This window comes from Nipponia nippon, unplaced genomic scaffold (genome assembly GCF_047370975.1).
Source record: "Nipponia nippon isolate SJK-2023a ecotype South Korea unplaced genomic scaffold, ASM4737097v1 scaffold_5, whole genome shotgun sequence".
Classification (NCBI taxonomy): domain Eukaryota; kingdom Metazoa; phylum Chordata; class Aves; order Pelecaniformes; family Threskiornithidae; genus Nipponia; species Nipponia nippon.
Window position 1 is genome coordinate 59,535,568 of NW_028262369.1, and position 13,726 is coordinate 59,549,293.

The following is a 13,726-nucleotide window of genomic DNA, read 5'->3' on the forward strand; positions in this document are numbered from 1 at the left end:
ACGTGTCATTCTTCCCGCTTGGGGAACCACACAAAAGATGAAAGGCTCATTAGAGGCACCAAAATTTAGATTTGGCTGCTTCAAACACACAACGACTCAGCCAGGATTTGTTTTCCCTAAATCCCCTTCAATTCTCCCCCTGCTCCAACCAGTAAAACAAACCATAAAGTAAAACAGTCACTAAAGTCACGAAGTGCCAGCTCTCAAGGCGTCATAGGGATTTGGCGTGGGGCTTTGCTGTGAGGCGTGCCCGTGTGGGACAGGGCTTGGGCACCAAAGATGGGGAACACAGTGGGGCTTGGCGATGCCCTTGCACATCTGTGAACAACTTAAAGGGTGAGGAAAGCTGCGGAAGCAGCAGGTGGAAGCTGGGAAGAGGGAATTTCCTTTCCCTCCCCATTTCCACGCTCCCTGCTCCACGGGCACCAGCTCTGGGAGCCAGGGATGCTGCCTGCGTCCTGCACATGTCGGCTGTATAACCCACACTAGTGTTGGGTGCTGCTGCAAAGTCCAGTCAAACGTGCAAAAAGGCTGATTTATTTATATATGTTTTTAAATAGTGAGTGTAATTAAGCAGTGGAACAATTTGGCAAGTGCTGTGGCAGAGCTGCTAGCGTAAGGACAGCTGTTCTTCCGAGGGGCACATGCGTGCGCTTGCTTTGGTTCAACAGAAATTAATTTGGGGAGCCTGAGGGTCTGGGAAAACACATCCTCGGTCCTCCTCGTACCTTTTGCCAAGTCACTGTGGGAAAAAAAAGCCCAAATTCCTCCACTTTGGCTTGCCGCTGGGCTTTCCAGCCCCTCCGCATGCCAGTCTGGGAGCAGGGATGGGCACGATGGGTATGGGAGGTGCTGGTGCATCCCTTGGATCACGGGGAGCCGGAAGAAATAGAGGGCTCTGTCACCCCCAACCTCTGGTCCTGCCTGGAGTAACCAGCTCTTTCCTGGTGGCTTCTACAACAAAAAATAGATTTTTGGTCTATTTTACAGTATATACTAATGCCACTGGATAGTGCATCCTGCTAACAGCTTCCACAATGCATCTCTGGTCCCAATTCTGCTTGTGCCACTCACAGGGGAGATCTATCCAAAGGGATTTGATGCCCATGTGGGCTGATTTTTAGTTGTCTGCCGTACGTGCACACCTGAGGAGCCCCGCTGCTTTGCAGAGATCCTTTGTAATGAGTGTTATTCATATCTGCAGCATGCTTGTAACAGCTACTAATCATTTTATTACTCTTTATAATCTATTTAAAGCACAATTAGAAAAAAATCTATACAAAGTTACAGCCGAAAGCACATTTTAGTTACGTTATAAATCCCTGAAAAACAACCATCTATCATGAAAACCGGTGCTCCTTCGCTCGGCTGACAGAAATGGATGCTGCTGCGCTACACCGAGGGATGACGAGGTAAGGGAGGGCTGGACGGCAGACCTCGGTCGGCTCCTCTCGGCCCTTCAAAGCACGACTCCTTCGGGCTCCAGCAGCAGGTAATCGTGCAAAGGCTTGGGCACGGGCAGCAAGGGTATAAGGCAATGGCATTTGCTGCCAAACTTTGTCCGAATGGCGGAGCGGCATAAATGTTGCAGGCACCGGACTCTGCCTGCCAGCCGGAAAAAGGACTCGTAGAATAGCTGGTGCTGCTGCAAAGAGAGGGGGGGAGGAAAACCGTGAGCACCAGTTGGCTTTATTTTTTTCCTGATTAAGCCAAACAAGCCAGTGACACTTTTGAGATGAAGGTCTAAGGGGAGGAGGTAAGAAACCTATTGGCGATGTTTGCCCGTGGGTTAGGGGTCCGTGTGCTGACGCGGCTCCTGCAAGCAAAGGCTGGATGAGGAATGCTCCTGTGGAAGCACATGTGAAGAAATTCAGCCTCGCCACAGGCACTGTTTGGGGAGGATGCTTTCATGCCCACTGGCAGCAGCATCCCTGCAGGAAGCCTTAGAGCTCATGTAGAAGAGACCTGCTTGTTTCTAAGACAGGGAAACAAAGCATGATCAGTCTGTACAGCCTCAGCTTTTTCTTAGCTTGGAATAAAAATAATTTTTCCCATCCCCTGGAACATGCCGAAGGGCTTTATTTGCACTGCAGCAGCTGTCCCCACTTGCGGCCCAGCTAGCCAAAGACGGGGGGACAAGGCAGCCATCCAAGATCATTCAAGAGCAGGCTGGCTGTACCTGTTGCATGTCTGGGGACAAGACTTTTAAAATAAAAATCAGTGGCGTGGGCTCCTGCCGGGCAGCGGTCTGGCTCCAGGGTCACTTCCAGATGTTGGGATTCTATTTTGTTGCGGGCCAGGGGCAAGAATGGGGGTTTTGGTGTTGATGGAGCTAAAGGGATGCAACACTGCTGAGATGAATCAGGTGTGCAGTGGTGTTCCAAGGACTATCCCTTCCCCCCCCAACTGAAGTTTGGGAGGGGGAAAAAACTCTCAGTGGGTAAAACCCCTTCCTCGAGGCTCAGCCATCCCTGCCAAACCACCAGCGCCATCTCACCTGAAACACCTCCTCTGGCACGGCCTCGGCCCACTTCTCAGAGACAGGGATTTGTGAGTAGGAATTGAAGAGGACTTCGATGATCTCCGGCACGGCTGCGCAGGACTTCAGCACCTAGTCGTGGGCAATGCGAGGGTGTTCAGACAGAGATGCGTGTCCCAGAGGGGCAGAGCCATGTGCTGCAGCTGGGGCTTCTCCCACCCCACCGCAGTCCAGGCTGGGATAGTCCCCTGTTGGTATGAGGCAGGTGTAGGGTTTGTCCTGGCATGCTTTGAAGATCTTTCTCCATCTGTGAAGCAGTGGGAAGACCTGCCTTGCTGTGGCACTTCTTCCTCTGGATGTGGCCTTTGCTTCTTATTTACATTTTTGGCTCGTGCATGATAAGCCAGGATAATATTTTCTTTATTGTTTGATGTAAAATCAATGAAACACAGAGCCATAAGGTGGCTGCACTGATGGCTGATGTACCAAGCCTGTCTCTAACATCCCCAGGCAGGAAAAAATCCTCCTTGCCAGTGCTCCCTGCCTGTGCTGGCTCCATCTTGCCCTTCCCCCTGCCTGCTTTCCCCACTGCCACCCTGAGTGGGTGTGTTTGTTTCCATCATTCCCAGCAGCATCGCCTACCCCGATGCCGTGGTACCCTTTCCCTGCCCAGACCGGGAGGCTCTCCCAGATTCTCCCAGTCCCCCGTCTTTTTATTTTCCAAAGCACCCTGACCCCAATTGCAAAATCCTAGGTGCAAGGGGATGCACAGGGGCTGTTTTTGGGTCGGTACCTTGACGAAGGCAGGGGGCCATATCTTCTGGGAGCCATGGTTGAGCAGCAGCTGGACAGCGAGGTGGGGCCGCAGCTCCCGCTTGAAGGTGGCGCTCTGCAGTGCGCAGCCCAGTGGGGAGATGCCGTCATAGTCGATGGCATTGACGTCAGCCCCACGCTGCAGGAGGAAGCACGCCAGGCTGGCGTTGGCGGCCCCACACGCCTTGTGCAAAGGGCTCCTCCGTGTCTCATCCCGGGCATCAATGTCGGCACCATGGGCTGCCAGCAGACGGCAAAGCTGCAGGCAGCCCTCACCAGGGCCTGGCGCCTGCCCGCAGAGGATGCTGAGGGCCGTCTCCTCCCGCATGCTGCGTGCATCGACGCACGCCCCGTGCCGCAGGTAGAGGCGGGCATGGTCGCAGAGGCAGTGCCTGGCTGCCACGTGCAGCGCTGTCTCACCCCCGTCCTCACTGGGCAGGTTGACGGTGGCCCCGTGTCTCAGCAGGAGCCTGGCGCATCTGCAAAGAGATGGGAAGGCTGGGGCATGCACCGCCCGGATGGGTTTTGGGGGGCGTGGGCTGGAGCAGGAGGTGGCGTGGGGTGAGGTTGGGGGTCCTTCTGGGCCTGGGCTCCCATGGGGGTTGTGGCACTTGAGGATTTTGGGAGGGAAGAGCAGAGGCCGGGGAGGGTTACCCTGTGTCCTGCCCACTGCAGTGGTGGTGATGGTGGTTTGGGCAACATGTCCCTCTTGCCCTTGACCAGCATCATTCATGAATGGTCATCCTTGATCACCCTTGACCATCCTAGACCCACCAGGGACCAGTGATCCTTGTCCCGGTTGTGCCGATGGCTGGACAGCACCGGGAGTGGTGCCCACGGTTAGCCATGCCAGCCGGGTCTCTCCCGGCCGGTGAGGGGTGCGGGATGCATTTGACCATGATGAGGACACATAGGGTGATGGGCCCCTTCATCTCCTGGCATGGGCGCAGCCTTGGGGTGTTATGGAGATGATCTATACAATCCCACCCCTTGGCTGACATCCACAGAGCTTCTCAGCTGAAAACATTCTAAACCGCTACCTCCACCTTCATCTGTGCTGAGACCAAGCTGACATGGAGGGAAACCCTCGGTAATGCCTCTGTGCAGCAGAAGAGCTTGTTGTGGGTTTGCTTGGGTATAAAAATGGATTCCTCTTCTCCTGTTAAGGGACCCAAATGCCTGTGTTGGGCTTCCACCCCAGAGAGGACTAAAGAATCTTGTTTTATGCCTGTCCTGAAAAGAAACACCTTTGCAGATGGTTTAAGTCTGCAGAAACAAGTTTTGCTGGCTTGTTTGGCAGCCAGTGACAATGGAGCAGCAGCACCTGCAGTTCCCAGGAGGAATAAATCAAGGTAAGCAATCCTCCCCATCCTAAATCACTGCTCCCACCTCTCCTTCCCTCTAACATCACTGTCTGTAGTTGCAAAGAGGCATCGTGGCCGCTGTGAAGGGGGGACACCAGTTCTCATCAGAGCTTTCCACCTGCATCCTTCTGACAATGGATGGGGGTTAAAGATGCCTGGTATGCCCTGATGGTGGGTTTTTTTTTTTGGTGTGTATGTGAGTAAACGGATGTGATCAGCTAGTCTAAATGAATCAAAGTGACTGCTCCATCTCCCGCTGGGAGCTGCTGGGGCCAGCGTGGCTCAATGTCACCGACCGGGCAGGGCTGTCGGCAGCCGGGTTAGTGCGCGGGGCCAAGCTCACCGCTGTGGCATGGAGGAGTTATTTTTTGGAGTGGGGACAGACCTACATGCTGTCCAAGCGAGACCTCAAAAATGTGGTGAGCTTATGTTTCCCAAGAGATGCTGCCAGGGAGGTAGAAAGAGCGGTCCCTCCAGGAAGCCTCAGCCGTGGCTGGCTGGAATCTAGGGAGGTGTATCAACCTTTAAAACCCCCCTGACCATTTTGGTTTTTTTTTTTTTTTTTTTTTTTTTTTCCCCTGTAATGAGCTTTTCTTTTAGCTCAGGTATCACCCAGAGCCCCAACTGAGGTTCTGGGCTGATACAGAAGCAAAATGAGGGGGAGCTGTGGGGGAGTAGAGTCCCAGCCTGACCCCTCCAGCAGGAGGGATGGGGAAGAAGATGAGCCCCAGGGAGGAAGGATGATGCCAGGACATATTGCTTGTTTTTCTTGGCCCAGATGAATGCTAACATATGTGGGGAAAATAATAGTAATAAAATAGTAGTAATAATAATAATCTACTTGACTCTTTCTGGACATGCAGCATCACCTCCCCCAAGATTTGATAGGAGCTGGTGAGACATTCACTGTCCTTGGCAGTGCAGCAACTGCAAACACCTCCTTGGGCTGCTTTTCCTGTGCATATCAAGCCTGAGTTTGCCAGGAAAAAATCCTGCAGGATCTGTGGGGACAGGCTGTTTCTGCAGCCTTTGCAGGTATAATGCTCTCAGATGCTGCCAGCCCTCACTGGACCTCGCCGGAGGCATCTGCTGTGGATGCTCTCTGCTGGGGATGCAGTTGTGGGTGAGTGGATTGAGTGCGGGCTTATGTTAGCCCCGAAATCCTCAGATCCTTACTTTACAATTCCCCTTTTACTGTAAAACGTGCTGAATCCCTTTCTCAAGCAATGGCTTGTCTCACTGAAGTTTTTTTAGGGTGTTTGCTGTCTGCTCCTGGTTGGTAAAACTTGGTTGGAGAGGGTCTGTTGCTGGAGCAAATCACACTGCGACTTGGTCATGTTTACCAGTCTTGTCCAGCCTTGATGGCAGGGAATTTGTAGCCCTCATTTTAATGAGTCTCTCTCAGGACCTCTCCAGGTTAGCTTAATCCTAATGTCACGGTTATTTCTGGCACCCTAAAATAATGTATTCAGGGCAAACCAAGGGATGATTCTGCAGGGAAAAATGGAAAAAAAAAAATATTTCTGACTTGGTTGCAAAACATGTAGCAGTCTAGTCCAGGAGAAAAATCCCTTTTGTTCTTTTTCTTTTTTTATAGATCACACTTAAAGTATCTCTGCTCCTTCCCAAGCAAGGAGGTGGCTGTGCCTAGAGACCCTGAGCACAAGCACCGCACTGGTTTGGCAAGCGCTGTGTATTGAGAGTGCCCAGGCTGAAGATTTACATCTGCATAGGCAAGACAGAGGGAATATTCCCCTGCCCTTAATTTCCTGGTAAAGGGTGGTACATCATGGGTTGCCTGGCAAAGCCAAGAGCTGCGCTCAGCCCCTCCAGCCCACGCACGGGGTTTTCCTTTACTGAGAGCGGGATGGGAGTTCAATTAAAGGGAGTTCAATTCCTTTTGGTCTCCTGATAGCATCCCAAATATCCTTCTAGAAATACCAGGGTGGAAATGCCACCCTTCTCAGATGCTATTTTCCTGAAGGGTTATTCTTATTTATTATCAAGTTCAATGGTTAACTTGTTGGAAGAAACCCGAGTCAGTTTATATTGAATTTTCCCCCTGGATACTCCTCCTTCGGCAAAGAGGGAATGTTAGTGAGGGGCTATAAATAAGGGGTTATCTTGTCCGGTTAATGGAAATGGTGGGCCCCTGCGAGGAGCACGTGCCTCCTGTTTGGATGTATGGGACATCAGCAGGTGCTGGGTAGATGCCATTCATGCTTGCTGGCTATATGCTCTTATTTTAGCCTCTAAACTCTGCTGATGAACTCACACACTCTAACACTTTGCCTGCTTTTCTAGCTGCTTGGGTTTTTTTACTAAAGTCCTGTTGTTCACCATCGGATTAGACTAAAATCCCATTAAATAGAGCTCAGTTAACGCTTGCTGCTTTTTGAGGGCTCCTCTCCAATTTTCTGGGAATATTGCAAGAAGGCATGGATTTAGTTCAGCAGAATTTCAGACACAGGGTGGCAAAGCAAGCCAGTTTTTTTTCCATCCAGCCTGGTACCATCAGCCTGGCCGAGCAGCTCGCCAGCAACAGGGATGTCCCTGGAGCAAGCCCTCAAAGAGCCATCTTCGCCCACAGCCACGCCTAATTTTGACTAGTTTAAACTCACTTCCAAACCATTCCTAACTCATTTGTGGGTGATGGGTAACACACCTGGATGTCTCCTTGCTTGGGCAAGTCACTCGTTTGGTCAAAATCACACTAATTTGTGATAACTGGTATTAGTACTACAGGTTCACCTTGCGCTGGGGTCCTGGCTCAAATAAACAGGATAAAATGACTTGTGTTTTATTTTCCTTCTTTGCCCATCAATAGAGTTGGGGCAGACATCGGTGTTATGTCGGGCGGGACAGGCCCATCGCCCTCCCCTGCCCTCCCGCTGCCAGGATGGCTCCACTGGCCGCAGCTCCCCAGCATCCCGGAGGGGTGCTGCTCAGTTTGGGATGAAAAATGCCGAGGCTGGGAAAGCGGGATTTAGCTTGAAATGGGATGCCATGAATAACCAGCAGGAGGAGCAGGAGGTTGGGGCAGCAGAGGCTAGAGGAAAATTCCTGTCCTAAAAACCTGCTCAGGCCCTCAGTTTTCTTAAGGAAAATCTCCTGTTTTGTTTTCCCTTCTCCCTGGGGCCGGACTGAGGCTTTCCCATCCTTCGCTTGGTTGTTTCTCATGGCATCCAAGTGACCATCTCCCAGTCGGTCTGTGATTTATTGCAGGATTGATCCTGCTCAGAAAAACAGCCTTCCCCAAGCCTGGCTCTGAATGCAAGGATTATTCTTACTAATTTCCTACAAGAAGGAGAAAGGAAGCCTGTTTTTCTTTAAAAGATGAAAATCTTTTTGGGCACTGCAAGCCAAGTTGTGAACCATGGCAACGCCGGTGCCGAGGGCTGGTCATGGCATGGGGACCGCGCTGCTGCTATGGGTCAAACACCAGCCCAGGAACATTGCTTTCTGTACCGTCTCTTTGCCAAAACTTCGTGAGATGTGGATACTCCTCTGTATGAGTCCTCGCTTTGTCACACCAACTTGGGGAGCAGCTTCTCCAAAGAGCAGGGTCAGCCCTTGGGTTGTGCTCTGTGTCTGCTTTTGGGCTCTTTATTTCTTGCTCAGGACCCATTAGGGAGCTGGCCTTCCCTGGCGGGGGGGATGAGTTTCCAAAATGATGGCTCCAAATGCTCTTAGTTTTGTATTTTATCGATGCTAAATGGAGCAGAGGACGAGGTTTAGCACTAGATGATGCTAAATGCTGGCCTTTAAAATCTGTGGTCTTTTTTATTTGTATTAATGCTTCTTTCCCACAGCCAAAAGGGCAGTGTGTCCGGGCCGATACTGGAATAGCTGGAGGCTGCCATGGGGCCAGATCCACCAGCCACGGGTTAGTGCCCATCTCTCTGGCATTTGGGAGCCTTGTTATTTTGATAGCATTGCCTTTTTAGGTACCTGCCTTTCTGCTTTGCTCCTGTTTTCTGCTAATTCCTTCCATGATGAGCTATCCTCATCTAACATTCCCTAAGCAAAACCTGTCCTGCCTCCCCAAGCTGGCAGCTCTTGCGCTCGCTCCCTACCCCATCGTTTCTTTCACAGAGCCCTCGGACACCAAGTCTCCTCCTGCATTGACTCATCTCACTGTTTATGTCCCATCCCTTGGTCCTGGAGGCTGGGAGCCAGAAGACAACTCTGGTTTCAGCTCCCAGGGTGGAGCGAAAGCTTGAAGAAGTGAATGCAAGGGCATCATTCAGACATAAGCCCAAGTTGCACAGAGGCAGGGGTGACATCTTCTTTTCTCATCATTCAGCTTGATTAAGCCCTCTTCTCTACGTGGAAGGCTGGGGAAGGCAAGCCCTGGGGGATTTCTCTCCAGGTAGGCTCTCCCTGGTTGCATGGGAAACCTGGGATCTTCAGAGCTTTTTCCGACTTGCAGATCTGAAGGAGGACTCTACAAACGTGGTAGCGTTCGCCATCCCTTCTGCTGTGGGTACCACAATGGGAGGCGGGAGCTACATCCTGCATCCCTGCGATGTGCCTTCCCACCGCCCCACGCCTGCTCTTCCCCCCGGCACCGCCAGGAGAGTTGAGACTCTTCCTCTCCCCCTCAATTATTTTTATTTTATTTTTTTTCAGGGTGCCAATAAAGGCAGACTCCTTTAATCATCCCAGCTTTAAGAGGGAAACAGGAGAGCGCCAGGGAGAGAGTGCAGTGAATTTAGAGACTCATCTTACCCCACCATGTTAATTATCTCTGCTGTAAAAAAGAGGTCAAGGAGAGGAACTCTACTAAATAGGCCGACGTTGGCATGAACAGCTCCTAAAGTGAAGAAGGTAAGACTGAACTTTACTGGAACTTTTTTTTTTTCCTTCTCTTCAAAAAGCTCCTAGATTAAAGCTCTGATATCCTTTTTGTTGAAATCTCATGGATTCTGAAGCTCAAATGGCTGGAAGGAAGCCCAGATAATTTTTTTTTTATCCCAGTCACTGAGAGGCTCAAAGGTTTTAAGTCCTGCCCCCATGGTGAATTGCCGAGTATATGGGAATACAGAAGAACCCGGCACATAGGTGTTCTGGCCATTGTTATCGAGAGGGAGAAAAATAAAATAGCTCTCTATGTAGGTCAATGACCCGCTCTTTATTGTCAGTAAAAAATTAAGGATGACCTAAAATCTACTACTCAATAAAAAAAAAAAAAAAAGGCAAGGTAAAGTAGTCTCCCCCTAATCAAAGAGGAAATGTTTGTGTTACCTAAAGCTTGACCTCCTCAGTCTCTAACTTTAGCAAAGTCTTTGCAATTGAAAAGTAGTGGTCAAAACCTCAAAACCTGTCTGAAATGTCTATTAATTTTTGATCTTTCAAGGGAGTCGGCTTAGTTATTGTAGAAGCCCCCATAGCGCCAGGTAGCGTAGTTAAGGGTCTCTCAGCATTTCCATTTTAAAGTCCCAATATTTAAGGGCTTATAACTCAGCTGTTTCCATGTTGTGTCTGTCTGATTCCTATGTCGCCGTTTGCTGGCTCACCTGCCATCCTCCTCCATCCTTCTAGGGGAAATAACACGTAAATCGGTGACAGCGGCTCATTTTTAATATATACATATTTTTCTCCAAGCTGGGAAGCACTTGACCAAAAACAGGACACCTGGACTTCTGTGGGCCATGGGGTCCTCTCCATGCACAAGCTTGGTTTCTGTGCCCCATCTCTACGGGGGGAGAGCAAGTCGGTGAAGCCTAAAATACCCCTGCCCCCCAGGCTTTTAGGATGGCTTGGGGTTTGGAGACTGAAGGCTTAAAGGTCAAAAGGGAGCTCAGGTGAAGGAATTAAAACTAGCTCCTTATTAATGATGAGGGCTGCTTGTAGCATCCTCCCTTACCCATCCCACTCCCTCCAACCCTCATCACACCAAGGGTGTATTTGATTAATCCCTAGATTTTTGGCTGAACCAAAATTTGATTAATACGTGATTTTTTGGCTGTCTTGAAGAAACTCCTATTTATAAGCCGGCCTTGCGATATTTATGTCTGCAAACCTTTTCCTCTCTGGCTGCTTTTCTTTTGCAGAGCTCTTTCCCTGACACCTGCCCCACGATACGTTGTATCCGTATTGGGAACCTTGCCTTCACCACCTACTTCTAGTTAAGCTCGCTGCCTCCCTAAAGAGGAGAGGCTTGAAGCCGGGGTGGCTTTTCACTGAAGCTGGCAGGCAATGAAATTTGCTACACTCCTAAGCAGTTTCATCAGGATATCAAGGGGCTGAGCTCTTTATTAAAAAAAAAAAAAAAAAAAAAAATCCTGATTTCTTGGGTCTAATGATTCAGGCACTTAAAGTCCTACCGAGACATACGTTTGCACGAAAAGCTTATTTTTCAAGGCAGTGTTTATGCTCATCTCTGTGTGATGCTGATCCAGGGTGAGAAGGGAGTGGATGCATGTGGCCAAGCCTTAGCCCTGACTATAAACCAAGGTGGACCTGTACATGGCTTGTCCGGAGTGAGGAGGTGGGAAGATTGCTACCCATCCCGCAGACCCCATCCCTTCGTTACGGCGCTGGGGCTGGGATTTTAGGAGGAGCGGGCACCCTGATCGGCACCAACATCCCTTGGAGATGGGGTCGGCATGGGCTGAGGAGTGCAGGAGGTTGGGGTGACCTATGTGCTCCATGACTGGACCCATCCTGAACACCTCCTGGGAGAAAGGATGCAGGACGTAATGATTTTAGAATAAACCATCAGAAAAGAGGAGGAAGGAAAAGCATATGGACCTGGTTTGGGCTGCTCCTGTCCATGGGAAAGAGACTTGGGCTGTGTGACATGCCTGGCACCGAAATGTCCCTTTTTGTCTATGCTGAGTGTGCTACAGCAGCTGATGCAGCCGGGAGATGTGGGAGCATGCAGGAAGCCTTGCAAGGGATCATAGCATTTTTTTTGCAACCCACAGAGGCAAAAGAGCTGGAGTCTGTGTGCAGAGGATGCAGATGGAGGTTATCAGCAGGGGGATGCTGATGGGGGACCCTCTCCTTACCCCAAGGAGTCTTGGGTGGTGCAGAGGTGCAGCGGGGCCATGCCCTCGTCACTCCGTAGGTTGGGATCAGCCTTGTGCTCCAGCAGCAGCTCGACGCAGTCCGTGTGCCCCCCCAGGCAGGCTTCGTGCAGGGGCCCGCGCCCCCCTGGTGCCAGGTTGGGGTCGGCCCGTCGGCGGAGGAGATGGCGCAGGCAGGCGGCGTGACCCCAGCGGGCAGTGAGGCACAGCGGGGTGGTCAGCTCCCGCTTGTACTCCAGCGACCACAGCCCTGCGGGGAGGAGGGAGCTGGGCTGATGCCCAGGGCTGACCTGCTGGGTTCCTGTCCCCTGTGCACCAGCCTTGCGAATAAACCAGATCAAGACACTGCTTTTTCCATTTTCCTTCTAGCGCCCTGGCAGCTTTAGGTGTTGCAAAGAGCCTGGTTACAGTTGGTGGCTGCTCCGAGTGCTGTTGGCAAGAGGGGAAGCAAAACTCACCCAGCGTGTGCACATCCAGAAGCAGGATTTCATGCAGCACGAGCTGAGTAAACCAGTACCCTGCCCACCACCAGAAGCACAGGGGACCCTGTGTGCAAGACCTTGCTGGCAGGAGCTAAAAGACAGCTCATGAATTCCCCACCTGCACCCAAGGGAGGATAAAACTGTCTTTGCTGGGGCTGGGCCGGGCCTGAAGGCGCCCAAGCTGGGTGGGAGCACCCTGTGAGCGTGATGCAGGACTGGGCAGGGGATGAGCTGGGTTTGGGCTCAGTTGGAGCAAGGCATCACATTTCCCAGCAGCTCTGGGACCATCAGTAGATGCACGGTGCCTGGTGAGCATCTGGGACCACAGGCACCATCTGGGGTTGGGCGGCACCAAGTACCAGTACCCTGGGAGCATCTTATTCCTGCCAGCTAGGACCAGGCTGCTCTTTCTGACCCCCTGCATGGGGAATTTGGGCCCTCTTGCAAGCATGCCTAAGCCATGGAGCGCCCCATCCCAACCCGAAAAATTAATGTGGACGTACACTATTTACACTTCCCTGCCCCTTCGGTGGGTTAGTATGTGCAGAAGTGAAGAAAATAATAAAAGAAAGTGCTGAATATTTATGGCTAGGGCTACAGGACAGAGTCAGCTAACCAGAAACCAGTCACCTCGGGAACAGGCTCTATACAAGCAGTGTTAGGCATGTAAATGCACTGCACCTCTCTTATTTAGGGTTAGTAAATATCTGGTTTTTTTTAATTTTTCTGGACTGGCCTTTAAAGGAAAAGTACCTGAGATTCCATAAGACGCTTGGCTTTTCACCTGCCACTCCAGTTCATTTTTACTGATCTCAAAAACCAGGTTGACATCTTGATAGTATCGGTCAGTCAGGACCTCGAGGTTTCTCAGGTCTCCCGTGACCAGGGCCGTGTAATACTTGGTACCGGGAGCATGAGCCGTTAGAGGATGCTCTGAATCCAATTTGGGGGAAATCTGTAGCTTTTCTGTGACAGGTCCCGGTAACTCGCCCATTCCAGTGCTTCCCGTATGTGTAGGTCCTAGCTGGGAGGATAGACAGGCTTTTATAGTTCATTGTTTCCATCCTCTTGGGCTCATTGTCTAATTATAATCCGGTTAAGGCTCTATTGTTGTTGTATTTATAGCTCCGGCAGGGTCAGATGATAACGGGCACACGATACAACAAGAGTCAAACAACGGTCACTGGGCTGTGTTGTGGCAGCACCTCTTGGATTAAAATGCCAGTTTAGTTGCAGGCAGCAGCTTGGGACATGGGTATTTAGGCTGGGCGGAAAACAGTGCTCAGTGTTTAGTGGGTAAAAAAAAAAGAAATTTAGTCAGCTCCTGTCTGCCCAACCCCATATAGCCTTATTTGTATGCTCTGATACAGTGTTTGGTTTTTTTTCTCTGCCTAACACTGTATTTTGTTTTTTCTTTAAGGTACTCATACCTGTTTCCAGTCTCGTGGTTGCTATACGGAAAAATCTGTGCATTGCATTAGTGGCCAGCACGATGCAGCCTGGCACACCAGTGCGTCCCTGCAGGGATGCAAAGCACTTGGCAAAGGCAAGCAA

At 50.9% G+C, this 13,726-nt stretch overlaps 1 protein-coding gene across 1 annotated transcript; it reads right to left on the minus strand.

The window, feature by feature from the left end:
• Positions 1–1,209: 1,209 nt before the first annotated feature.
• ASB18 (ankyrin repeat and SOCS box containing 18) lies at positions 1,210–13,227 on the minus strand. Its single transcript, XM_009462327.2, has 5 exons — positions 12,926–13,227; positions 11,673–11,940; positions 3,273–3,771; positions 2,498–2,611; positions 1,210–1,645 (listed from the first exon to the last, which is right to left on the minus strand). The coding sequence occupies exons 1-5, from the start codon at positions 13,164–13,166 to the stop codon at positions 1,460–1,462; spliced, it is 1,308 nt and encodes a 435-aa protein (XP_009460602.1). The 5' UTR covers positions 13,167–13,227; the 3' UTR covers positions 1,210–1,459.
• Between the last annotated feature and the right edge of the window lie 499 nt (positions 13,228–13,726).